At 40.1% G+C, this 27638-nt stretch overlaps 2 protein-coding genes across 4 annotated transcripts in view; one reads left to right on the top strand and one right to left on the bottom strand.

Moving 5' to 3' along the window:
• Positions 1-871, top strand: part of GFM2 (GTP dependent ribosome recycling factor mitochondrial 2) — a 47838-nt gene extending 46967 nt beyond the window's left edge. For all 3 annotated transcript variants that reach the window (XM_050793502.1, XM_050793504.1, XM_050793503.1), the window contains one exon: positions 350-871. In XM_050793502.1, coding sequence (XP_050649459.1) covers positions 350-478 — 129 coding nt within the window. In that variant the 3' untranslated portion in view covers positions 479-871. The remainder of the gene's footprint in view (positions 1-349) is intronic.
• Positions 843-27638, bottom strand: HEXB (hexosaminidase subunit beta). Its single transcript, XM_050793514.1, has 14 exons — positions 27236-27638; positions 23556-23701; positions 19431-19496; positions 16688-16734; positions 16322-16432; positions 10593-10694; positions 8401-8530; positions 6370-6550; positions 5393-5479; positions 3745-3817; positions 3134-3308; positions 1601-1691; positions 1375-1479; positions 843-1011 (listed from the first exon to the last, which is right to left on the bottom strand). Exons 1-14 carry the CDS (start codon positions 27532-27534, stop codon positions 954-956), a joined length of 1671 nt encoding a protein of 556 aa, XP_050649471.1. The 5' UTR covers positions 27535-27638; the 3' UTR covers positions 843-953.

The following is a 27638-nucleotide window of genomic DNA, read 5'->3' on the forward strand; positions in this document are numbered from 1 at the left end:
TTATCTTACTTCTACCATTGTCAGTTTTAAGGCAAGTTATCATTCTTCTCCCCTATCAGCCTCTTCTGCTCCAGGACAGGCACCTGGGTTGCCAGCAGAGTAGTAGGAAGGGCACAGCCATCTAATGAATACATCTGTAGCATACTTGCACTACTCTGCTTTCTGTCCTCGATATTTTTATATCTAACTTACCCTGAAAAAAGTTAAATGATCTGTTTGAAGGAAGTGATATGGCTAAGCCACATAAGTGGCAACATCACTTTTCCCTAATAGTCAAAAGATAATCAGCAGGAAGAGAAACCTGAGGCTTAAATTTGATAATATAAATGACCTAAATTATTTTGCTTAGGGTTATTCAACTGTGCTTCGAACGCTAACATCAGGCTCAGCTACTTTTGCCTTAGAACTATCTACTTATCAAGCCATGAATTCTCAAGATCAAAATACACTGCTCAACCGGAGAAGTGGTTTGACCTAAATGTTTTAGTTTTTGAGAGAAATTCAGGAGCACCTAGCTACTTCATTTTCAGTAAGAACAATTTTTATTGCACAAATAAAGTACTGTTTCAGTACATTCAGAGAACTAGATAAAAGATATAACTTAAGCTTTGATAGTGGCGCTGGAGCCACCCGTCTTAATTTAATGAGAAATATGCTTTGATGTTTAAAGCCACTGTACCTGAATCATGCTGTTCATCTATGAAGTTATTACTATTAGTAGCAAACACTCAACTCTTCGGAAGAGTGCTATCACGAAGTTGTGTTTCTTTTGTGTCTTTAAGCTTATCTCAAGAAAGATGCCAGGCCTCTATATGTAATAAGAAATAAGAGGGTCAAAGGTCCAATCAATAAAAATATTTTATTCAAAAAAGTCTTAATATCTTGTTGATTTACATGATTTCAAAATAAAGTTGACTGTAGTACAGATTGCTGTGCTTTTTTCCCTTTCATTTTTACACGTTCTCATGGTTACAATATCCAGCATAAAGAGGTTGTGCAGCTATTCCACGTCTGTAGATAGATAACATGAATAAAGATATTTTAGGTATCGTTTATGTCATCTTAGAAATTTACATTAGAATCACTAAATCACAGCATTACTGAAAATAAGGGAAGAAAATTAAAGCAACTCAAGATGGAGTTCGAAGTTACACCAAAATTTTTTGTATCTATAAAACAGTTGTAAGTCTGAGTATATCTTCTTTACAGGTATTATTACCTACAAAAAATAATTCCTGGTTTCTTCTAATTATTATTTCTTAGGTAACACACATTTCTATTTATAGCAAAAGAAACTAGCTAACACTGAATAGGAAGGCTAAAAATCACACTGGACTTAATAGTATCCTAGCTTGAGAAACAAATATTTCTTACTCGACCATCCTGCAGCGGTGCCTTGTCAGTCTGTCATAGGCGCCATTCATATCTCTGACATCTTTGGAGCTCCAGAGTCTCTCACCAACAGCACTTGCCCGAGGCCTAAAATTTAAACCACACATCCCCCCAAGCAGTTTATGTTTAGTACTTTTGTGTTTAGATGGAAAAGGAAAGCTAAGGCACCTTAATTCTTAACTCAAATGTTATCATGTAAATCCCATACCATAATCTCGGAGTGAGGTTAGTTGCATCCACATATTCTCCCCATAGACAAGCTTCTCCACCAATGAAAAGTTGTTTCTGTTCCCGAGTACCTAAATTAAAATCACTGAATTGATATAAGTTCAGAAGCTCAAAGCTTGTGCACAGAGGCAATATTAATTTCTTCATCAAGATTTGTTTCCTCTGTCTTTATCCTAGGGCAACATTTCTCTCCTGTGGTCAGCAAGACCTTGGGAGATGTTAATGGTTGTGGCACAAAAAAGGTGGCCCGTCTTCCCCCTCCCAAAAAATAATGGTTGCAAACTTTATTCCCAGCCCTGACCCATGGTTCACAGTGTGTGTTAGCCCCATAGATTAACGTAGTGGGCCAGTATTAAACAGTTTTATTTTGGTTGTATGCAAACTTATCTGGACACCGGAAACCATTTTTCAAATCCCTGGTTATCTATTTAGTAGTGTGCCAGGGAACATAAGTTGGAATACTAGTTTTTTAGTGGACTGTGACCATTCCTGCCTTTCATTTCTACCTCTTGGCATTTAAAACAAAAATTGAATACTTAATTTTTTTTTTTTTTTTGAGATGGAGTCTCGCTTGGTCACCCAGGCTGGAGTGTGGTGGCGCAATCTTGGCTCACTGCAACCTCCTGGGTTCAAGCAATTCTCTGCCTCCGCCTCCCGAGTAGCAGGGATTACAGGTACCCACCCCAACGCCCGGCTAATTTTTGTATTTTTAGTAGAGATGGAGTTTCACCATCTTGGCCAGGCTGGTCTTGAACTCCTGGCCTCATGATCCACCTGCCTTAGCCTCCCAAAGTGCTGGGATTACAGGCGTAAGCCACTGCACCCAGCCACTTAATGCTTTTTAAAAATCAGTAATTAACACTTTTTGATCCTCATAAAATTCATTGCATATAAAATTACCAATTAATAAGACCTATGGTTCTGAAACGTTTTTAAATACCAAAATCCTTTTTCAAGGATTTTGTACTAAAGGTTGATGTACAAAATTGGACAAAGTAGAGTGTTCTTTAGGAAGGGGATCTGAAAGCCTGAAGCTCCACCCTTCAGATGTCCCATCCACCAAAGATTCTACTCCTCAGAATCGTAAGACAACACAGCCTGAAATCCACTGAACTAAAACTGTAGCTTTGGTTAGGTGTCTTACATTGGAGAAGCAGTTCAGAAGAGGGCATATAAGGTTAATGCAATCAAATAGCTTTAGAATGTAGAGAGTGAGGAGTCATCATTGAAAATGGAGATAAAATCTAGGGGGATCTATAAGACTTTCGAAGTTCTTGAATTTAGGCAACTATATGGTTTCTTGAGAGTTTAAAATGATACTGAGCTTAAAAAAAAGTACATAAAATCAAGGATCAAACATAAAAGATAGGTAGGTGGTAGGTGATATCTAGGTAAGGATTTCTGGGGTGGGAGGTTAGGGAAGAAAACTCATAAAACAAAGGTAACAATGGTTGCTTCACTTACCATCAGCTTCACAGTAACTCACAACACTTGGACCAACTGCTTCACTTACCACCAAAATCAAGAGGTTCCACTTTATAGTATTTCCTCCAATCTTGTCCATAACTAATCAAATCTAAGTACCAAGGAGCAGAAAGGATTACGGGGAAGCCAGATGCTGTGACTTTGCTGAGTTCCTCAGGATACGCGTTGTCTTTCCATACTTCAACTATTGTGCCCGGCGCAAGCTATTAACGTTACAAATTGCAATACATATTATTAGGCGTAGAACATAGTAGATGAAATTGAAAGTTTAAGGCATTATTACTAGGAACATAATTTTCTAAGATCCTTAAAAAAAATCTGCACTTCCTTTTTCCCCTTCAGAGTTAGTGCCATGTGATACTCATTTTAGGGACTTAAAATGAAAAGTTTCATCAACCTTAAGTTTGGATATTTAACTTTTGCTTATATATGGATACCACTTAGGTTCAGTTAACTAAGGCTGAGACTTGCATTTTAGTCTCATTTCTACCAAACTTACCTTGGAACTATGAGGTCCAAAGTGGTCACGTTATAACCACACTGGAAAGGTAATACTAGTAGTTAGACTTGCAAATTCCCAGTTGCCCCAAGAAAAATAATTCTCTTACATTGATCAGATGCAGTCTTCACAATGCTCACCTTCACTTTATCATCAAAAACCTCCTGCCAGACAATGGATCCCTTGTTTATGGTTGCAATAATATCCAAAACCCTAGTATTACAAAAATATTATAGTTATTTTAGATCACAAGCTTAACAATATGTTTAAAACATGTATTTTTCTATCAAGGATTTCTTGCATTTTGAGAGGTGCCTTTCTGTATAATACAGCTTTATAGCAGAAGCAGCTAAAGTTGGGAAGTGTCACAAGTAGTTCCCCCTTTTTAGCACATGATATAGAACCTAACGTAGTTTGGGGGTTTAGTAATTATTTGCTGAATGAATGAGTTAAACATACCCCTAAGAAGTGGCCTCAAATTGAGTTGGTAGGCAACTCAGGAAATTGTATAAGCAGCAATCTCTTAAAATTTTATGGCTGTCTTAAAATGATAGGGACCATGATCTAGCCTGTCATATCACATAAATTACATTTAAAAGTTGCTGACAATCAGTCCACAAATATTTACAGATATTTAGACAATGCCAGGTGCTTTGCAGATAAATAAAATTTAAATGCATCACACAAAAAGCTGAACAGGCAAAGGCTGGAACCTGGGCTTGCCAAATAAATGGTACGGCATAAGGGTTGGCAACTACAGCTTGCAGGCTGTTTTTGTATGTCTTATGGGCTAAGAATGGTTTTTATATTTGTAAAGCATTTTTTTTTTTAAGTTTTAAAATTTGAGTTTTTTTTTTTTTAAGTTAAAAGAAAATTGTACGTGGCCCATGAAGCCTAAAATCTTTACTCTCTGGCCCTTTACAGAAAAAGTTTGCCAATCCCTGTAGAGAGCAGCATGGTCTAGTAAAACTTCCTGGGATGGAAATGTATATATATGCACTTCTCAGTATGGCAGTCACTAGCCTCAGCTGGCTACTGAACACTTGACATGTGGCTAATGCAACTGAGTAGCTGAATTTTTAACTTTCATTAATTTTAATTAATTTACATATGGACAGACACCTGTGGCTATGGCTACTATACTGGGTAGCACAGCTATATAGTAAAATAAATGCTCCTGGAATTGACAAAATGGAATGAATTCCAGGGGCTGGATGGTAGTGAAGACTTCACAGGGTAGCCAGGGCTTCAAGCTGAGTTTTATTGATTGATTGATTGATTGAAACAGAGTCTCACTCTGTTGCCCAGGCTGGAGTATAGAGTGCAGTGGTGTGATCTTGGCTCACTGCAACCTCCGCCTCCCAGGAGATTCTCTCTCAGCCTCCCAAGTAGCTGGGATTACAGGCACCCACCACCACGCCTGGCTGATTTTTGTATTTTTAGTAGAGATGGGGTTTCACCATGTTGGCCAGGCTGGTCTCACACTCCTGGCCTCCAGTGATCTGCCTGCCTTGGCCCCCCAAAGTGCTGGGATTACAGGCGTGAGTCACCATGCCCAGCCCAAGCTGAATTTTTAGAACAGATGACTGCCTTCCTATATTTCAACAGGTATTGGAAAATACTTGGAGTCACCATGTTACTTATTTAAAACAAGCAGTAGGTACTGCTTTAGTGATTTTTCACATCTACACTTAGGCAAAGGATGTAGAGAAAATGTAAAAATAAAGCACATTACTAAATAAACTTTTACAAAAAGCATTAATAAAAACAGGCTTTCAAACAACTTACTTTTGAATGTAGAAAGATTCTAGTTTTTTAAAATCTTTGCCAAAGCCCTTTTGCTTCATGAAATCTTGAATTTTTGGATTTGATTCCCTACAGCAAAAAGTGATTAAAATTTCATTAGAAGTTTGATATGCTCACTTTATTATTTAAAGCAGTATATATCCTTAATATCAGTTGTGCAGACTTAAAACTATTAAAGTTTGTAGGTAGTAAAAAGAAGCCTAAAAACTTAATTACAAGTTATCTTAATTATCCATTGCAAACAGTTTTTTCAAGAAGCTGACTTCCTTTAAAAATGGCTTTCTTTACCTTACCACCTTTCTCCTCCATTTAAAGCTATTTGCAGAGAGAATTTTTATTTGAAAAATCTTTCCTATTTAATCATCGATTGCCCTCTTTCACTAAAGTTGTTCTCATTTCACAGTAGTCTTTTTTTGAATCTCCATTTTCTTCTGCATCTTGTTTTTCCTTAAGCTTTACTTTGCCATACCACCCAAATGTACATTCTACAAAAATCTACCATCTCAGGAGTCATGTTGCCCAATTTAAACCCTTACAAGCAGGCATGTTACTCTTAAGTCTTCCTTACGGTGTGGAGCCCTCTACAGCTACTTCAATGCAACAGGTTTTTTATTCTTTTTTTTTTTTTTTTTTGAGATGGAGTCTCATTCTGTCACCCAGTCTGGAGTATAGTGGCATGATCTCAGCTCACTGCAATATCTTCCTCCCGGGTTCGAGATATTCTCCTGCCTCAGCCTCCTGAGTAGCTGGGATTACAGGTACCTGCCACCAAGCCCAGCTAATTTTTGTATTTTTAGTAGAGACTGGGTTTCACTGTGTTGGCCAGGCTGGTCTTGAACTCCTGACCTCATGATCCTCCCACCTCGGCTTCCCAAAGTGCTGGGATTACAGGCGTGAGCCACCGCACCCAGCCTCTTTTTTTTTTTTTTTTTTTAAGAGGTTTTAAGGAATCATCTTACCAACATTTAAATTCCACTTCATCTCCTCCCAAATGAATGAATTGATCTGGAAACACCTCACTAATTTCTTTGAAAAATGTAGTAAGGAAGCTGTATGTTGTATTCAGAGTAGGGTTTATAGGTCCAAAAGAGTCCAACTTGTTTTGTCTACTGTAACACGGAGTCAGGAGGTCTTTCTGACCTAGAAGAAATTATTATTAAGATTCTTTTTAAAAGAAGTGAACTCATTATAAAGATCTGGTTTTCCACATGATTTTATTATGTCATTTTATTGAAGCTACAAGATTATATACACAAAAGATGAGCATGTTTACTAAGAGCTAGTAATTTCTTCCAAATAAGAAGGAAATGTTTCCTGAATCCTGTTCTCTTTGCCTCTTTGTTTCCCATTATATCTGAGATTTTATCTATGTCAAATGTTAACTCCTAAATCTTCAGTTTGCCTCAACCCTTTTTCTTGAGCTTCAATTCATATTTCAAATTCCATGCTGGATACAACTGGAAATCCTAACTGTACTTCAAATACAAGCTAACAAAACACAACATCTGCAGTCCCTAAGCTCCCTTTCTCTAGCTTCTGATTTTCGTATTCTAGCAAGGGTACCATCATCATCCTAGAGTATATACCTCTTCTCTCTCCTGGAGTGCATCAGTTGCCAAGTTCCATGGATAGTTCCAGAATGTCTCTCAGTTCTGTCCATTATTTTCCATTCCCACTATCGCCCTCCTGGTCCAGAACTCCAATCTGTCACTTTCCCAAAGGTTTTCCAAAAGTGTGGTTCCCATCATGTTACTCCTCTGCTCAGAAATGTTCACTGGTTTCCAGTGTGTCCTGATGAAGTTCACATTCCTCACCAAAGACCCTCTAATGTACTCTTCCAGATTTACCTCTCACTATTCCCCATGTCTACTCTAATAATATTGAGCAATTATAAATGTTGGTACTGTGCTATGTGCTTTACATTATTTAATTCTCAAAAAAATTACATGATAGCTACTACTAATTCTCATTTTAGAGATGGAGAAACTGAAGATGAGATATTGTAACTTGCCCAACGTCACCTAGTTTATAATGGCAGAAGCAAGATTCAAACCCAAGCTGTCTGGCTCCAAAGCCAAAGTTCTAATCATCACCCTATAATGCCTCCTACTCTGCTATACTCTACTCCAGCTACATACCTGTCAAGCATATCTTACACTTTTTGCACGCCTTTCCTTATGCCATTTCCTCTACCAGAAACGTGAATATATTCTGTGATCACTCAAAAGCATTTTAAGTGTTACCTCATCTATGAAACCATTTCTTGAATTCACTTATGTTCTACCTTTTGTAATCACTTTTTGTTTTCTTTTATTCCCTTTTTTATACTTTAGGCCATACCTAATCACAATGATTTGCTCACAGTAGACACATAGTAGTTACTGAATTGTATCTGTCAATAGCGTTACTGATAGACCAATCACAATTAAGAACAAAATGAGCAAACACTAGGTCATAAAATAAATGCAGTACCTCAAATATTTACTTTTGCAACTTATAAAATACAACTCCTGGCCAGGCGCAGTGGCTTACGCCTATAATCCCAACACTTTGGTAGGCCGAGGCGAGCCGATCATGAAGTCAGGAGATCAAGACCATCCTGGCTAAAATGGTCTCTACTAAAAATACAAAAAATTAGCGTGGTGGCGGGCACCTGTAGTCCCAGCTACTCAGGAGGCTGAGGCAGGAGAATCGCTTGAACCTGGGAGGCAGAGGTTGCGGTGAGCCAAGATCACGCCACTGCACTCCAGCCTGGGCAACGGAGCGAGACTCCGTCTCAAAAAACAAAACAAAAACAAAAATTAGCTGGGCATGGTGGCGCATGCCTGTAGTCCAGGTACTCAGGAGGCTGAGGCAGGAAAATTGCTTGATCCTGGGAGGTGGAGGTTGCAGTGAGCCAAGATTGTACCACTGCACTCCAGCCTGGGTGACAGAGCAAGACTTCATCTCAAAAAATAAAAAATAAGATAAAATAAAACACAACTCCTTACCTTTTCCCCAAGATAGTGTATGCCCAGGGGTATCAAATTCTGGCAGGACTCGAATTCCTCGTAATCTGGCATATTCAATCACCATGCGGACATCATTTGGTGTATAAACATGAGACAAAGAATAGCTTCCCTGTAAAAGTCATATTTATTCAAGTTAAAATGTACAATGTAGATTTGATCCTGGAAATTAAAAATTGTGCTTGCATTTGATATCTGACAGCGAATTTTTTCACTATGAATTTTTTCACTATAACAATTGTGCTTGCATTTGATATCTGACAGCGAATTTTTTCACATACTAGTTTAATGTGATATTAGAGGACTCATTTAAAAATAATATAGGGCCATAGTTTCAGGAGTAGGAAATTTCAGAAAGAAAATTTCTACTAAGTCACACATACTCAAAGGATGATAGCCGTTTTGGGGCTTTTGTCAAATCATTTGTTTACCATATTTTAGCAATAAATTCTCAGTATACTTTGAGCTAATCCCAGATTTACTGGTAGAAATATCTGTCTCCATCAGTGCCTCCTGTTTCAAGAGTGTCTACTATCATGCTGTTTCAACTTCCATGTAGGCATACAACAAAACAAATGTCTCCAAAGTGAGACTTCTGAAAACACTGCTCTTGTCAATTTTAGAGTCAAAATGTACACCTTATTACAAAGCATAGCTATTGTCCTGCAAAGGACTATCAGCTTGAATTACTATCAGCTTGAAAAATTCCCATATAGACTCTGTAATAAGTGACTTGGTTTTTAATGATTACCTCAGTCCCTTTATAGGTCACTTGAAAAATTAGAACTCAATATTGTAACTAAAGTTCTATCAAAGCTGTTCCTTAGCACATTTCTCAAACTATGGGCTATAAGTGCTCAATGGCAGAAAAGTAGTCTTGTCTCCCAGCACCGCATATCAAATTTCTATCAAGACTAGATTTAACTACCAGTTTATAGTAAACACAGGGACATGTTAATTGACACTATGGGGTGCTATCAGCAAAACCCAGACTGTGGGAAACTGTAGGACACACGACTCAGTTTCTTCAACAACAAATTACAGGAGAAAAAGGTGGGAAGAGGGGACCCATCGATCAAAAGAGAATTACTAGACATATTAACTCACCACAATTATGGAGCTTATTTGTATCCCACTGCAAATTTTTTAAAATAATTTTTTAAATAAGAGGAAAAGACACTTGGAGAAATGTGAACACTGATTGGCTGTCTAGATTACTGTTAATTTTTTAGCTGCAATCATGTATTATGGTTATTTTTTCTTAAAGAACGGGCCTTTTGACAGTGAGATATGATGATGGATTTTATTCAAAACAACAGGATGGGGCAGGGTTTGTCTGCAGGAGTTTAAGTGATACAAGATTGACCATGTATTCATGTTTGAACCTGTGTGATCAGAACATGGGAATTCATTAAACTATTCTATATCTGTATATGTTTGAAATTTGCCATAATAAAAAGTAAAACAAAAGGAAACAAAAACATAAGTGCTGTTAGCACATTTTAGTCTACATACATAACATTGGAGAACATTTTGGAATTATGGCCAGAGGACAGAATTTAGAGTCCTGGCTCTGTCCCATCCTAACCACAACTTTAGACAAGGCGCATCACTTCTCTGAATGTCAGGTACCTTCTTTGTATTACAGGGATATTAAACTAGGGGACACTGAGGGTCCCTCCCAGCTCCACTGGTCCGTAATACAGTCAATTTGAACACTGTTAACTGAGACTACCATTATTTTCTAAGAAAACACTCTCACCTCTAAAATTCCCTACTTCATGTAGTTTCTCAGAGAAAAACAGTCATTTATGGATTTCCAAACAATTATGTTTAAAACAAATACACTGTTGGACAACTTGATAAACATATTATCTTAACCATATGGAATTTGAGAATTATTCAGGGCTTCTACCTTAAGGTGTTAAATTTCGATTTATACTTCCCCAGAGATTGTTTATATTCACAATAACAATTACAGTAACAGTTATAACAGTAACAAAAAAGTTTTATGGATGTAAAATGCTAAGTCACACCCAAAAAAAAATTAAAAACCATAAACATCTGATTTTTACACTTTGATTCTATCCATAAGAACAAACATTTAAGTTACAAACTTGTAATGAAACTATACCCAGCGTTTTTGTAGACAGAGTACAATACAATTTACTCACTTTATTGCTCAACTCAGGAAACGCGATGCTCTGATATGGGAAAGACTGGTCATCGACTATGTGCCAGTGAAGAACATTAAACTTATTAAAAGCCATGGCATCCTGCAAGCAAACATATTTAAAAATTATATACTGCAGGTATCATATACAACCCATATTACCTATCTACATTTGGATTGCTTCCAATATGTCTGCTTCCTTTAAAAATAATTTTTTTTTTTTTTTTTTTTTTTTGAGACAGGGTCTCACTCTGTTATCCAGGCTGGAGTACAGTGGCACGATCTTGGCTCACTGCAGCCTTTACCTCCCAGTCTCAAGTGATCCTCCCACTTCAGCCTCTTGAGTAGCTGGGACTACAGGCGCCCACCACCATGCCCAGGTAATTTTTGTATTTTTTGTAGAAACAGGGTTTTGCCATGTTGCCCAGGCTGGTCTAGAACTCCTGGGCTCAAGCCATCCAAAGTGCTGGGATTTGGCTAAAATTTATTTTTCAGCGAAGAAAGAATGAGAAGAAATAGAAATTCTTCATCATACATACTTCACATGACACGTCAGTATACAAAAAGCCTCTGGAGATGTATTTATTCTAGACTGTGAGTTGTAACTTTGCTCTATGGGAGGAGAGCAAGCTTATAAATTCCAAGTATGTAGGGGACTGCCAAGAATGCAAAATGGTTCTTGGCTGCCACTGTGTTTGGGAATAGAGCAAAGGGAAAATGGGGCATTCATTTAAGTACCAGGACTTATAATTCCCACAGTTCTGAAATTGGAGTCCCAACTAAGAATTTCATTGCAAACTCAATACAATTCTCCCAGAGAAATTTTTGGGTGAATTGAGTTATTAATTTTATGTATACTCTAGAGGAATAACCAATATAATATTTATATAAAACATAAACACTACTTTTAAAAGATGAAAAATAATAAGGGAGAAGATTTGTCCAACAAGATCATCAAAACTTAAAGACTCCCTCTTCATCAAGGCTGAAGGGATTTGGCTGATGGAGTTAGGAAATCTTTTACATAAAAGGGGATTGTGCAGATAAATATATTGAGGATTAAAGGAGGATCTTCACTCTCAGAGAAGGGTGCTAGAAATAGAGGTGTTAATTGGAATTGAGCTTATTAATACAAACTCATGGTTTTTAACATAGACTAAGGGTTGGCAAACATTTTACATAAAGGGCTAGACAGTAAATATTTTGGCTTTGCAAGCCAGAGAGTTTGTTACACCTACTCCATTCTGCAATTGTAGAGTGAGACAATATGTAAACAAATGTATGTGGCTATATTCCTGTAAACTTTATTTGTGAGGCCAGACATGGTGGCTCACACCTGTAATCCCAGTACTTTGGGAGGCTGAGGCAGGAAGATTGCTTGGACCCAGGAGTTTGAGACCAGCCTGCATGACATAGTGAGACCTCATCTCTACTAAAACATTTTTAAGAAATTAGGCGGGCATCGTGACACATGCCCGTAGTCCCACCCATTCTGGAGGCTGAGGTGGGAGGATTGCTTGAGCCTGGGAGGTTGAGACTGCAGTAAGCTGAGCTCATACCTCTGCACTCCAGCCTGGGGGTGACAGCAAGACCAAAATCCCATGTTTGTGAAAATAGATAGTGAACTGGATTTGACCTTTGGGTTACAGTTTGCCAACTCCTGATATAAACAGATAAAAAATTGGGAAAGATGTGTGTATGTTCATATAAATGTATACATACATAGGTACACACGTTTTCTAGCTGTCTCTGCTCAGAGGGTCTACAGTGACACCCTAGTAGCAATGAGCACACCTAGAGCCTAGATACTGGTTTCAAAATGTTGTTCACCACTAAAAGGGTTCCCTGAAGAAAAGTCTGAGGACACAGAAAAGACTGGGACAGGGAAGACAGGCCTGGAACATCATGTGCCAAAAAGAAAGAAAGTGCTCCAAGATTAAAGGGAAACTGCAAGCGATATAAGAGGCAACTTGAAGGACTTCCAGTGACCAAAGCTGAGATAATTTGACTATTAAACAGGGAAAGTGGCCGGGCACGGTGGCTCACGCCCGTAATTCCAGCACTTTGGGGGGCCAAGGCAGGTGGATCACCTGAAGTCAGGAGCTCGAGACCAGCCTGGCCAACATGGTGAAACCCCGTCTCTACTACAAATACAAAAATTAGCGGGGCGTGGTGGTGGATGCCTGTAACCCCAGCTACTCAGGAGGCTGAGGCAGGAGAATCACTTGAACCTGGGAGGCAGAGGTTGCAGTGAGCTGAGCCCGCGCCATTGCACTCTAGCCTGGGCAACAAGAGCAAAACTCCATCTCAGAAAAACAAAAAACAAACAAACAAACAAACAAAAAATAGGGAAAGTAACAGATTACAATCCTGAATAACATAGTAACCCATGAGTCAACACTGATAAAAATAATGAATAATTAAATAAAAGAGAAGGGATTGCTCTACCTTACACTTAAATGCCAAGTAATAAATGATAGAAGGAATGATGGAATTAGAAACATCACCACTGGGTAGCTACCTTAGTAATAACTGATTTAGGCAAGAACTATCTGTGGATGCTAAAACTAGTGAGTGAATGCTGGCTGAAGAATGGGATTTTACACGGTCTCAAGATCTCTTCCCACAAGATACTTAATTACTTGTTAAGTATGAAACGCTTTTAATTGACATCACAGTGGAAAAACCTGGCAGATGACATCTTAGTCAAGTTATAAGTGAACAATACCAGATATGAAATAAATAAGACATGGTGTCACCTGATATGCACTGAGAAGAACACAGCATCCTTTCTGCTTTATTCCTGCCAAAAAGGCATAACTGAATCTTATCTTCAAAGATGACAAAGTAAACACAGAAAACAAACATACAGCTGGGGACAGTGGCTCATGCCTGTAATCCTAGCACTTCGAGAGGCCAAGGTGGGCAGACTGCCTGAGCTCAGGAGTTTGAGACCAGCCTGGGCAACATGGCGAAACCCTGTCTCTACTAAAAATACAAAAAATTAGCCGGTGGTGGTGCATGCCTGTAATCCCAGTTACTCAGGAGGCTGAGGTTCGAGAATCATTTGAACCCAGGAGGCAGATTACAGTGAGCCAAGATCGGGCCACTGCACTCCAGTCTGGGTCACAGAGCAAGACTGTCTCAAAAAAAAAAAAAAAGAAAAAAGAAAAAGAAACTTACAGTTTATAATATAAAATATACAAATAACTAATATGTAAAAAAAAAAAAAAAAAAAGGCTTATATTCACTAAAAAGCAAGGAAGTGCACATTAAAACAAGGAGATATATTTTATCATTAGATCAGCAACAAACGTGGCAAAGATGTACCACACTGTTGGCCAAGCATATGTGGCTATGACCGACCTGTCTAGAAGGCAGCCTGACAGTATATACCAAAAGTTAAAATGTACCAAAAATTAAAATATATACATCTTAAGCCTGGAAATCCACTTCTAAGAATTTATCCTCAAGAAATAATCTTGACAAGTGTACAAATATGTATGTGTAAAAACTCTGCAGTAGCATTGATAATAAATTAACTTAGATGTCCATCAGCATGAGACTAGTTAAAAAAAGTGAAATATTCAACTGTTAAAAGGGTGGCAAAGGCCAGGTGCAGTGGCTCACATCTGTAATCCCATCACTTTGCAAGGCCAAGGCAGGCAGATCACTTGAAGTCAGGAGTTCAAGATCAGCCTGACCAACATGATGAAATCCCATCTCTACTAAAAACACAAAAATTAGCCAGGTGTGGTGGCGGGTGCCTGTAATCCCAGCTACTTGGGAGGCAGAGGTAAGAGAATCACTTGAACTCGGGAGGCGGAGGTTGCAGTGAGCCAAGATTGTGCCACTGCACTTCAGCCTGGGTAACAGAGCAAGACTCCGTCTCACAAAAAAAAAGTGGGGGGGAGGTGTGAGGGGTAGCAAAAGTATGGTCTAATTTAAGTTTTTTAAAAAGTCACATTGTATATGTTAATATATTCATTTTGTTTGTTTTGAGATGGAGTCTCGTTCTGTCACCCAGGCTGGAGTGCAGTGGTGTAATCTTGGCTCACTCCAACCTCCCTCTCCCAGGTTCAAGTGATTTTTGTGCCTCAGCCTCCCAAGTAGCTGGAATTACAGGTGTGCACCACCACGCCTGGCTAATTTTTTGTATTTTTAGTAGAGACAGGTTTCACCATGGTGGTCAGGCTGGTCTCGAACTCCTGACCTCAAATGATCCTCCTGCCTCCACCTCCCAAAGTGCTGAGATTACAGGCGTGAGCCACTGCACCCTGCCTAATATATTCATTTTTTAAGTCTAAAATGAGATAAGTAGGACATAAAAATGTATGTTTTTTTGGCAAATGAAATTATGGGATGCCTGCCTATTTTTGCATATTTATATTGTTTAAACTTTTTACACTAAGCATTTATTTCTTAAAAGTGACAAGAGTGTCTTTTGGAGAAAAATTGCAGAGTATAATGTGAATGTAAAAATAATTTTTAGGCCGGGCGTGGTGGCTCATGCCTGTAATCCCAGCACTTTGGGAGGGTGAGGCAGGCGGATCACAAGGTCAAGAGATCGAGACCATCCTGGCCAACATGGTGAAACCCCATCTCTACTGAAAACACAAAAATTAGCGGGGTGTGGTGGCAACACACCGGTAATCTTAACTACTTGGGAGGCCGAGGCAGGAGAATTGCTTGAATCTGGGAGGCGGAGGTTGCGGTGAGCCAAGATCGCACCACTGCCCTCCAACCTGACGAGAGACTGGGACTTCAACTAAAAAAAAATAACAATTTTAAAATAGCATATAGCATAGTGTCATCATAAATGATCAGGTGAAGGTGCAAAAAAACATGGGAGGAAACCTCCCCACCCCTACAAATTGGCAGGTGATGGTGGGGATTAACCAATAAAAAAAAGCCCATAGGAGAAAACAGTTATTGTCAACCTTCTTCCTAACCCATACCACCCTGGAGGTTCCGTATTCCTTTGGAATAGTTCCCTAGGTATAAAGCAGCACCTGGACTCCTTTCTAATGGCACTTACAAAAAAAGTAAGAGGAGGTCACAAAATTTAAAGGGCACTAACTAGAAGTATGGTGGCCATGTTTTCTTTCTTTTTTTTTTTTTTTGAGATGGAGTCTTGCTCTGTTGCTCAGGCTGGAGCGCAGTGGTGCGATCTCGGCTCACTGCAGCCTCCACCCTGGGAGGGCTCAAGCAATTCTCCTGTCTCAGCCTCCCTTGTAGCTGGGATTACAGGCACACACTACCACGCCTAATTTTTGTATTTTTAGTAGAGACGGGGTTTTGCCACGTTGGCCAGGCTGGTCTTGAACTCCTGACCTCAGGTGATCCACCTGCCTCGGCCTCCCAAAGTGCTGGGATTACAAGTGTGAGCCACCGCACCTGGGTGGCCATGTATTCCTAACCAAAAGTCTAGACACATGATTTGACAAAAAGGAGTATATGTAAAGGGCCAATGGGCAGTGTTTAAACTTTCTCTTTACAGTCTTGGCTAAATACATGTTATACGTGGCTCTCGCACTGAAAACAGGAGGGTGACTCTCAAGGGGACCTCCACATCACAGCTGAGGAAATACACTAGGGACTAAGGAAAGAATGTCCGGTGCTTATACAAATTCCCCCGTTCCAACCTACCAATAGTAACCAACGTAAAGTTACAACACAAAGGAGACACCTTCAGAATAGACGATGGATTAGAATGAAGTACTTACTTACCAGAGTTTTAAGAATAATCTTAACTGGCAGATAGTGTCTGGATGTATCAATCAAAATTCCTCTGTGAGGAAACCTTGGAGAATCAATAATGGTGGATTCATTGATGGTGAACTATAAGACAAAACAAAATTTTGGTTTAGTTTTAGAATTTTCTGTTGTCTTGAACTCAGTGAAGACTACAGCTACTTATACAAGCATTTCATAAAATATTAATTTAGAACAATAAAAAGTATGAAATTTACATTTACCAGTTAAGATAAATATCTGGGGGAAAGAAACCTTCAGGAAACAACAGCTAAACAGGTTACATTTTTTTCTATTAGTAATTTGTTTAACAATTTTTAGTAACATAATAATCATACTTACAGTCCCACAAGAATCTTGATAAACTAACTGGCTAAAGGTCTCTAAACCTGAGGAAAGTAAAATTTATTGCATTAATTTATAAACAAATTGAGATGATAAAAGCTATATTATTCAACCAGACTCATAACCAGGTAAGGCAAATATAATTAAATATAGTGTTATACCTGTATCCTCTAAAATATATTGTTATACCTACACCTACAGCCTCTACCATAATTTCTAAAATCAAAGCCAAATTAAAAAAAAAAATCCATTGCACTTCTCTACTCATCTAATAAAAGTGCTTTACTTCATTGTACCCATACCCTGGGGTTTGTTTCAATATACACAAAAGAAGAATAGTAATTTAATAAAATACCAGTTTCTTAATAAATTTATAGCATTATGAGAGAATTTTTATAATCAAATATAGTCACTTTTAGAAGGTACCTAAATGTAACAGGGAAAAATGGCTGGAAAAACGATGAAACTATAAATAAAGGCCAATTTACAATATACAGCGTTTTACTTATAGCTGCAAAGACTAACTTCTGAACATTTTTTACTCAAGTGGATTATTCCCTGAATATACCAGTTGACAGGCTAATTCTTCTAAATGGCCTTGACTTGATTCAGATTCCTCATTCTAGCTGACAGCTATATAGCCAGGGAATTTATATCCTAAGAACAGTACAGTCATCTTTCCTATGCCTTCCTCTCTCCCCAACCTCGTCAAGTACAGGTTCATGCTGGGAAGAATAACTTTGAAAGTTTCTGTTAAGTGACACTACATTCAATAATGATCAGTTTAGAGTACACTACTCTGAAAGTCTGATGGTAAACAGAAAATACGGACTTCTTGGACTAGAAATCTAGCCACTGCGCATACTCGCAAGACTGGTTTTTTGTTGTTGTTGTTTTGTTTTTTTTTTTTTGAGATGCAGTCTCGCTCTGTCACCCAGGACAGAGTGCAGCGGCGTGATCTCAGCTTATTGCAACCTCCGCCTCCCGGGTTCAAGTACTTCTCCTGCCCCAGCCTCCTAAGTAGCTAGGACTACAAGCATGCACCATCACGCCTGGCTAATTTTTGTATTTTTAGTAGAGATGGAGTTTCACTGTGTTCACTAGGCTGGTCTCCAACTCCTGACCTCAAGTGATCCACCCACCTCGGCCTCCAAAACTGTTGGGACTAGAGGCGTGAGCCACCGTGCCCAGCCTTGCTAGAGTTCTTTATTTTGGTATGGATCAGAACAAACATCAGTAAGTGTCTCTTCTCCTTAGCAGACGCAGACAAGACAGGCAGATCGGACTAAAAAAAACTTAAAAAGCTTAAAATCACTAACATTATACATAAATAAAATTACATTTGTGATAAATCTCTAGATATTTTCATATTCTATTTTGAATAAAATTATAATCTTCTTATGGTATAAAAATATATAGCATAACAATGATTATTTTAGGTAACACTCTGAGTCAAATTCCAAATGTTTATTTATTTTGTTTTTTTTTTGAGACGGAGTCTCGCTCTGTCGCCCAGGCTGGAATGCAGTGGTGCCAGCTCAGCTCACTGCAAGCTCCCTCTCCCTGGTTCAAGCAATTCTCCTGCCTCACCCTCCCACATGGTTGGGATTACGGTCACGCGCCACTATGCTGGGCTAATTTTTTTTTGTATTTTTAGTAGAGATGGGGTTTCACCATCTCTAGTCTGGTCTCGAACTCCTGACCTCAAGTGATCTGCCTGCCTGGACCTCCCAAAGTGGTGGGATTACAGGTGTGAATGACTACGGCCCCAAGCCTTTATTTTAATGACTATAAATTTGGTTAGTTCATATTTTTTAAAATTCCCTTTCTAAAAACTCTATTTGGAAGTCAGTACAGTATCTTATCTGCCTAGAAAGGTAAAAGAAACTTTTGAACAGCAAATGTCCTGATGTCAAACTTTGAAGTTCAGACCCTGAAATTCTCAGGAAAAGCTTTTCAAGTTACTCCCTGCCCACTGCCTCTAACCAACTCAATAGCACATTTGCCTTTTTATACTGCTCCTTATACAAACTTAGTTATGCTTCTAAATCCACAGGAACTTGAAATTAGGGAAGAGAGATGCTTGCTTCTGAAGTCAACAGAAGCGATAGCTGAAACAAAATTCCCTCATCAGAACAGGTTGGGGCCATGTGTAGTGCTATAAACATTACAGTCCCAAGAGCATCAGTGAATTACAGCACTGTAGGAATGTAATAACCTTCAAATAGTTTTTGAGAGGTCAAATGACTTTTCTTCCATGCTATATTTATTTACTTGTATTTTTTTGAGACAGGGGTCTTGCTCTGTTGCCCAGGCTGGAATGCAGTGGTGTGATCTAGGCTCACTGCAGCCTCAACGTCCTGGGCTCAAGCAATCCTCCCACCTCAGCGTTCAGAGTAGCTGGGACTACAGGTCCACACCACTATGCCCGGCTAATTTGTGTATTTTGTAGTGATGCAGTTGCGCCATGTTGCCCAAGCTGGTCTCAGACTCCTGAGCTCAGGCAATCATCACCCACCTCAGCCTCTCAAAGTGCTGACTCAAAGTGGTGTGAGCCACTGTGCCAACCTCTCCCATGCTTTACGAAGTATATGTTCAATGGAAATAATTTTGGAACTACATAACCAAGCATTCTGTAAAGGATCCAAGGCAGCAAAGGTTTGCTGTGCTTGATCTCACAAAGCACCAACTGAAAATTTTCCTTTACTGGAAAGTAACGGTGAAACTGCACGGAACTTACCTCGTAATGCTCCCCAAACTCTGTTGGCCTTAAGGACAGCCACTGGTTCTTTCACAAGTAGAGTATCTGTATTGGGGATTTAAAATCACACACATACTTTTGTTAATCCCTCAATGACACACAATAAGTTTCCTAAACATGTCACTGATATTTCTGGACTATTATTTTCTCCCAAGCACATGACCTGTTTCTCTAACTGCCTCCTGTACATCTCCATTTGGATGTCCTGTGGATTCCTTCAACTCCACATGCCGCAACAGAACTCTTGCCTCCCTCCTCCGCACACCTCAACCTGCTGGTCTTCTGTGTTCCTCATTTCAGTGAGTCACAGCACCACCATCCAGTCACTTGAGTCACTCAAGACCGGAATTTGGGTGTCATCTCCATGTTTCTTCATCTTCCCAAGAGAGTTAGTCTCTCCAACTTCTCAACAGAGTAGGGTCTTAGTTAAGCTAAGAGTTTAGTTGAAAATGCAAAAATTCCTCAGTTCCTACTAATCCTTGGTAACGTCCTAGGTGTCACTCAAATCTATTCCCTTTGAGGCCAGAGAGTTATCTCCACTCTTTTGCCTTCAGAATTTTCTACTTGCCCTGCACCCACCTTCCCTCAGTATCATCCAAACCTGCCTTAAGACTTACTCTCCAAATCCCTTTAGCTTAGTTTAGCTTTGTCCCACTCAATTAAAAGTTCACATCATCCAGAATGGGACTCCAGTTAGCTGCTTCTGGTGAGAGGCTAATCTTTCAATCTTTGAAACACATTCTAAGGTTGGCCCAATGGTCACTTAGTCTTTTAGAGAGGTCTGGAGTGGAATCAACCAGACATAGTAAACCCACAGATGGTAAAGAGATTGAAAGCTAAAGGGTGTAACAGCTGTGGACTTTGCCACAGCAAAGATGCTTAAGGGCTGGAGGTTAATGATTTAATACTGTGTCCTCTATGCTGGTTTATCACCTTCTACTACCACCACCACCATTCAGGTGCTCACAGAATAGTTAGCTGCAGGTAGGCAAAAGTGCTCTATCAATAGTGCGAGCATCTCAGGTGACAGTCTTCTGACAAGATAGCCTTTTCCATTAGATAACCACATTCCATTAGATGAGTCAGCCAGTGCCAGGCTAAGAACTATATTGCTATTTATGAGCATAGTCTAATTATGTTTCCTCTACATTTATAGCAAATTCTTGGGTTGTTGTTGAGACAGTCTCACTGTGCTGCCCAGGCAGGTGTGGAGTGGCATGATCACGGTTCACTGCAGCCTCGACCTCCCAAGTAGCTGGGACTGTAGGCATGTGTCACCATGCCTAATTTTTCTTTTTTCTTGTAGAGACGAGGTTTTGCCATGTTGCCAGGCTGGTCTTGAACTCCTGGGCTCAAGCCATCTACCGGCCCCAGCCTCCCAAAGTATTGGGATTACAGGTGTCAGCCACTTCACCCCACCTGTATCAAATTCTTAATCAGCTACCTAGAGCTCACTGCTCCATTGGTTACTGTTTAAAAACTTTTTTTTTTGCCACATTCTAGTTTTGAGATCTTTCAGAAATAGACAGTCACCTCAAAAACATTAATATATTACATATACTTAATACCAATTATTTTCTAATAGCTGACAACTGGCTGATATTAAAAAGGACTAATTCAACTCAGTGGAAAATACATATAACAATTAGAAATTTGGTTTTCTAAATATATGAACACATAGCTACAGAATTTCCATTTTTACTTCACAACCAAGTTATTAGTGTTAACAATGATTACTTCCCTGAAGTGTGAAAGGAATGATATCACTGACTTTTCAGTTAGCCCATTCTGTATCTTTTTGCACCATAAATACATTTGTTTTGGAGGGTGAATATACAAATAACGTATCTATATATTCTGTTTAAAAACAATACATTATAGATAAGGCTAAAATCTCCTTTGAGATACTCACCCAACTCCTTCTACCTTCCTCAGAGGAAATACTTATCGGGCCTTTCTTAGGCTTGACATAGATATACATGGAAGGAGAATAGTATTGCTTTACGTGTGTGTTGATATATAAATGGGGTCCACCCCTACACATAATTATACAGCTTCCTTTGTTCAGCTCAGCAGTTTAACTTGGCAGTTCTCCATGTGTGTTCTCTGTAATACTGCTTCTTTATTCTTAACTGTTGTGATCATACTATTGAGTAAAGATTGACAAGATGCATTCAGCCATTCCTCTATTGATGGATATTGAGTTTTGTTGACAATTCTTCACATTACAGGGAAACAGAATCAAACATCCTTGATTTATGTGTCCATTTATCTGCAGTAAAAACTAGTCCACTTCTCAGGGCATGCATATTTTTATTTTTAATAAATAGTGGTGCTTTAACATTGTCACCTCCTCCAACATGTCCTCCCACTCTGGATGTTTGATATCTTATTTCCATTCATAAGAATGTTACTTTTATCATCATCATCAACTAGTTTAAAGACTAAAAACTAGTTTATTCTTCAGCCAAAAATTTCACAATCACCTTGTCTCAAGAAACTTCCCTTTCAGAATAAAGAGGGTTTGTAGAACTGACTGAAAGATAAGCTATGACTCTCCAGTCTCGAAACTTCATTTTGTGGAATTTACAATCTGTTATCTGTATTGCCAAAGGACAGCAAAGATTCCTTGGCAATGTAATGACCATTTTCATCTCAATTCAGGTTGCAAATCCTACTTCACGTGGTGTCAGTGCTGAGTATCAACTGAAATGATACCTGACGTTAGTGAATTTTCCTATTTCTTTTCTAAGAAGAGCTACAGAATTGAAGAGAAAGCAAGCTGTTTTTCAAAGAGATGTATTATTGAGAAATCTCATCTAAACCAGCAGGATGAAGACATGTACTTAACTGTGAGGCAGTCTGGGGGTAACGGAGTTGCTCTTTGCTCTAAATTTGTGGCATCCTATCTTTTTTTTTTTTTTTTTTTTTTGAGACAGTCTCACTTTGTCCCCCAGGCTGGAGTACAGCGGCATGATCTCGGCTCACTGCAACCTCTGCCTCCTGGGTTCAAGTGATTCTCCTGCCTCAGCCTCCCGAGTAGCTGGGATTACAGGTGTGCACCAACACATTTGACTTTTTGTATTTTTTAGTAGAGATGCGGTTCACCATATTGGCCAGGCTGGTCTTGAACTCCTGGCCTCAAGTGATCCACTCACCTCGACCTCCCAAAGTGCTGGGATTACAGGTGTGAGCTACAGCGCCCGGCCTCTATCTTTACACTCAGTTCCCCTGTCTGCTGTCTCTTGCACGAATCTTATATTACACATGTCCTTATACTGCTCTTCTTTGATGCCTTGGTGCAATTCCACATTATTCTCAGGCAGTATACCCTATAGAAAAGGCACGTCCACTTGTTTGTTCTAAAACAATTTGGGAAAAGCCCTAGAGAATAATGTTTTAGGTAACAACAAGGACAAAATCATACAGCTAAATGTCGATTATATTGTCAATCAAATGAAACTGCTGTACCCACCCTCTCCCCCAAGCTCTGCATTATCTTTTGTAAAATTATAGATTATAAATAGAGATCATGGATACAAACAGATGTTTTCAAAGACAAAAGTTAAGAAATTACCTAGATGTTCAAAAGAGATTAGCCAATTCAGCTTATCCATACAGTGACAGAACATTATTCAGCCATTGAAAATGATGTCACAGAAAACTAGTGAAATTCATGTTTATAATGTATTTTGCAAAAAAGCATGATACAAAAATATAACAAAAATACAAGAAGCACATGTACAGAATTACTGCCATTTTCATCTCAATGCTTATCATGTTTGTATTTATGTCTATGTAAAATGTTTATATGTTTTACTCTGGAAAAAAAAAAATACACCTAAAATGACAGTGATTAATTCTGTCTGCTGGGACTATGAGTGATTTATTTCTTCTTCTTCTGCACTTACTGTACTTACAAATTTTCCACAAAGGCTATGTACTACTTTTATAATCAGACTTTAAAGGTTATTTTTAAAATAGGAATCATAAACTCACTGGTTGAGAACTCACAGTGGTTCCTAACATGGAGCCAGTTTTTGGCACTGAAGTCCGTCAGTGAGCACCTGGGCTATAATACACTCACATTGCAGAGGTACTTACAAGACTCATCTGAAGATATGTTGGGGAAAGCGTCACACTCTGACTGCAGGGTGATTGAGACAAGAAGTTGCTGAAGCTGGGCTGTAGCCTGGGATTTAGCAGGTTCATGATCCCACTTGTAGAAACCAAAAATATAGCCATGATATCTGTTTGAGAAATAAATGTAAACACATTTTAAAAGGATTTTAGCCAAATTTTAAAAATGGATGTGCTAGTAACATTGCAGTTAACGCCTCAAATCCACGCTGCCCATTATAAGTCCAACTAGAGATTCTCACCCCAAGTTGTACATTAGAATCACTTGGGAAGTTTTTCGAAAATGCTAATGTCCACGCCTTCCGAATCAGAATCTATGAGAATGGGATTCAGGCATGGGAATTTCAAAAGCTTCCCCACACTTCGAAGTGACATATGAAGCCCCTGTTAATAACCAATAATGAAACCATCATGGTAATCCATCACTCTTGGGAATGAAAAACCAATTCTGCCCAGTGATAGGATGTGGGGGTTAGGGGGAGTTCTTCCGAGCAAATCACAAGAAAACTTTGTTTCTCTGTGAGAGCTGGACCAGTTGCTGCTACACTAAAGTGGACAGAGCAGAGATGGAAAGAATATGGATCCCTGGTAACACTGTTGAGTCACTTAGTCAACTTGACCTAAATACATTCCTACTTTTGGACATCCTAACGTGTGAAATAAGTTTTCTTATTGTTTAAGCCAGATTGAGTCAGGGTTCCTGTTACCTTCCTGCAAAAGTATCCTAGCTTATATATAAACCCCCAAAAGAAGGTCCAGACTTCTCACCAGAGCCTTTAAAATTAACTTTTTGTTGGTGAGGCGTGGTGGCTCACGCCTGTAATCCCAGCACTTTGGGAGGCCAAGGTGGGAGGATCATGAGGTCAGGAGTTCAAGACCAGCCTGGCCAACTCAGTGAAACCCCATCTCTACTAAAAATACAAAAAAATCAGCGGGTATGGTGGCAGGCACCTGTAATCCCAGCTACTTGGGAGGCTTAGGCAGTAGAATCACTTGAACCTGGGAGGCAGAGGTTGCAGTGAGCCGAGATCACACCACTGCACTCCAGCCTGGGTGACAGAGTGAGACTCTGTCTCAAAAAAAAAAAAAAAAAGTACCTTTTGTTGGTATCCAAAAACCAGGGAATATTAAATAAAAAAGATCAGATAGGCTTCAGAGCAATTGTTTTTGGTATCCAAAAATCAGAATATTAAATAAAAATGTAAAGACACTAAATAAAAAAGATCAGATAAGCTTCAGGACAATTGTTTAAATATTTTACAGATTTTGGCAAGCCAGAAGGTTATATATGCTACTTATGTGTAAGAACATCTTACGCTTTTTCGCAGAAGAGGAGGTTGGAAAATTGTGACATGTTTGGGAGTGTATGGAAGTTAACCAATGAGAGAATGGAATGGATGAAGGTGTTGACAGAAAACCTTGACAGATTAAAAAGGAAATTAAGATCACTGAAATACATACTTACAAAAGGTTAAGATGGTAAATTTTATATTTTTTCCATACTTAAAATTTTTTAAAAAAGGAAATTAAAGCTGCCAACAGCTTCGAGATCAGAGTTGGAAACTGGCTTAGAACCTTAACCCTAGGTAGTAAAATTCTAACAGAAAACTCAAAGGGCTGTGAAGCAGTATGTCAAAGGTATGTGGGTTAGTTTAGCCTTCCAGGAAATGAAGGAGTGAAGCTATTTGTTTATTTTTTAAAATGAGTGACTAGCATGTGATGGACGCTGTCCTAGAAGCTGAAGAAGCAGCTATGCATCTAACAGCTGAACTCTCTGCCTGCAAAAAACATACTGTTTCAAAGCAGGGTTTGTGATACAACTTGGGCTCTTCAGAGACAGGGGCTATGTGATTCTGAACAATCTGGGGCCCCGGTTGTGTGTTCCTGACCACGTCACACTTTCTGAACACCCCATATTTCCAAATCTTTCTAACTCCACTGTGCTTTTACTCTGAGATAGCTACCGCCCGTGCTGAGCTCCTAGAATGCTCACATGCATGCCTTCACGTCTTAGCCGTAAGGGCTAATACATTTTATGACCTGCTTCCTAATAACGCCAGGCATAATTAATGGCTGCTCCACTCAGAGGCCATGAATTAGGCAAACTCTTCAGGCAGTCACCCGCACCTGCCTTGAAATGCCAAGCCTTGCCTTCAAATCATCTCAGCTGATTCAAGTCCTGGTTATTTACCTATTGTTAACTTACATCACCTATGCTTTCTTGTCATCGTCAGTTCAGCGTATTACCAAGTCCTTGTTTTACTTAGCAGTATGACACAGAAGGAAAATCCAATTCTACAAGCTGAACTCCAAGGCAAACATAATAAGGGTGTTTGTTTTTAAAAGATTTCCAACCCTAGTCGTGATCTTCTGAGACAACCTTCGTGTACTTTCCATGCAATCTTTCTGAATATCCCAATGCAACCAAACACTTTGATTCTACATCTTAACCCCCCTCTGGCCTTAGCAGATTGGATACCAAAGGCTCATTAGTGTGTGTGCCTAAAATAGGGACTGATAATACCCATTTAGTTGTACAAAACAGAAGGAAACCGTGAGCCTTCTGATTGTAGAGAATGAACCATCTCTGCCATCAACATCTCGGGCCTCTTCAGCTTGAGCCTAGGCACCTGTCCTATCTGGGGTCAGAACACGTTATTCAGTTAGTTTTGCATTTCCTCCCCACCTGTTCAGTGTCCTGCAAGCACACTTAAGCTCTATAGTATCTACTGGGCACAGCGACAGGCTTGGGGAATGCCAGGAGGCAGTACAGTTAGCACCAAATTACAGTTCTGCGGGGCACGATACGCCTTCAGGACAGTCCTACCTACACAAGTCTCACACTGAAGGGACAGTGTGTGGCTTCTTCAAACATCTCCCCAGGGGAAACTGTCTTGTCTACTGTGTGATTGGCTGACTCCCATGACAAATTTCACCCTGTCCGCAGCCAAAGGGTGAGGGAGACAGAGGCGCTATCTAGGGCTCTGTAAAAGAGGAAGCAGGGAGAGCAGGCACATGATTGGTGTTGAGAAACAAAGTTGGATACTGTCTAACCACTGGTTGCAGAAACGTAGTTAGATGCAAACATCTCACATTTTATGTGGAAGAGATTTTAGGTGAGAGGGGAGTTTTAGGCAGTGCTCGAAACTGAGGACTTCCGCCATTTGAATTATTACCAGGAGATTTGAGGAGAGGCAAGAGGGTGAAATTGGCCTATAAATGACAGTCAGCTTTGGGGAATTCCTGGTCCCTCAAGAGAGCTTGTCTAAGCCCTTCAGGTAACTTATCCCTTTGAACGTCCTTCAAATAAGGAGCTGTCACTTTCCTCCCCAGCTCTGGAGCTGGGGAACCGGGTGTCCCCTCCATCCATGTCATTTGCCCAACAAGGCCTCAGAGCAAACTCCCTCTTCCACTTAGTATCCTGCTCTCAAACTAGGGTTCCTGAGCACCCAAGGTGTCCCTTAAGAAGCAGTAGGAGGGTGGGGGCAAGAGCGTGGGTTCAGTCCGTGTGGCGCTGGGCAGATCGCCTGCCCGCTCCGGGGGCCGTTTCCTCGTCTGCGCAGTGGGGTGGTGAGGGTCTGCAGAGCGCCCCGGGGTGGTCCACCTCCCCTCCCCCAGGACACTTCCCGGCCGGGAGCCCTCACCGCCGAAACGCTTCCTCCAGCAGGGTGCAGGAGGGGCCCGCCGTGGAATTGGGGCTGTGGCTGATGTAGAAGTTCTCCGGGGCAAGATGCAGCAGGTTCGGGGTCATCTTCACCGAGAGCGGCAGGGGCCACAGCGCCGGCCCCCGCGCGGCCGAGACGCCCGGGGCCCGAGTCGCCTCCGCCACCTGCACCACGAGCGCCACCTGAGTCAGCAGCGCCAACATCGCCGCCAGCAGCGTCGCCAACAGCAGCGCCAGCAGCATGGGCGGCCGGGGCAGCCCCAGCCCGCACAGCTCCATGGTCGCTCGGCTGCTTTCCGAGCTGAAGCCTCGGGATCCGACTTTCCGCCCGGCCAGGTCAGAGGAAGCGCGGCCGCGGGTGAGTCACCGAGTCAGATGACGGC

This window comes from Macaca thibetana, chromosome 6 (genome assembly GCF_024542745.1).
Source record: "Macaca thibetana thibetana isolate TM-01 chromosome 6, ASM2454274v1, whole genome shotgun sequence".
NCBI classification, from domain to species: domain Eukaryota; kingdom Metazoa; phylum Chordata; class Mammalia; order Primates; family Cercopithecidae; genus Macaca; species Macaca thibetana.

Coding starts and splice junctions, on each gene's coding strand:
- HEXB (XM_050793514.1), bottom strand. CDS start 27,534: ATGGAGCTGTGCGGGCTGGGGCTGCCCCGGCCGCCCATGCTGCTGGCG. Junction 23,702..27,235: donor CTGGAGGAAGCGTTTCGGCG/GTGAGGGCTCCC, acceptor TTTCTCAAACAG/ATATCATGGCTATATTTTTG. Junction 5,480..6,369: donor GAAGTGGAATTTAAATGTTG/GTAAGATGATTC, acceptor TTTTTGCTGTAG/GGAATCAAATCCAAAAATTC.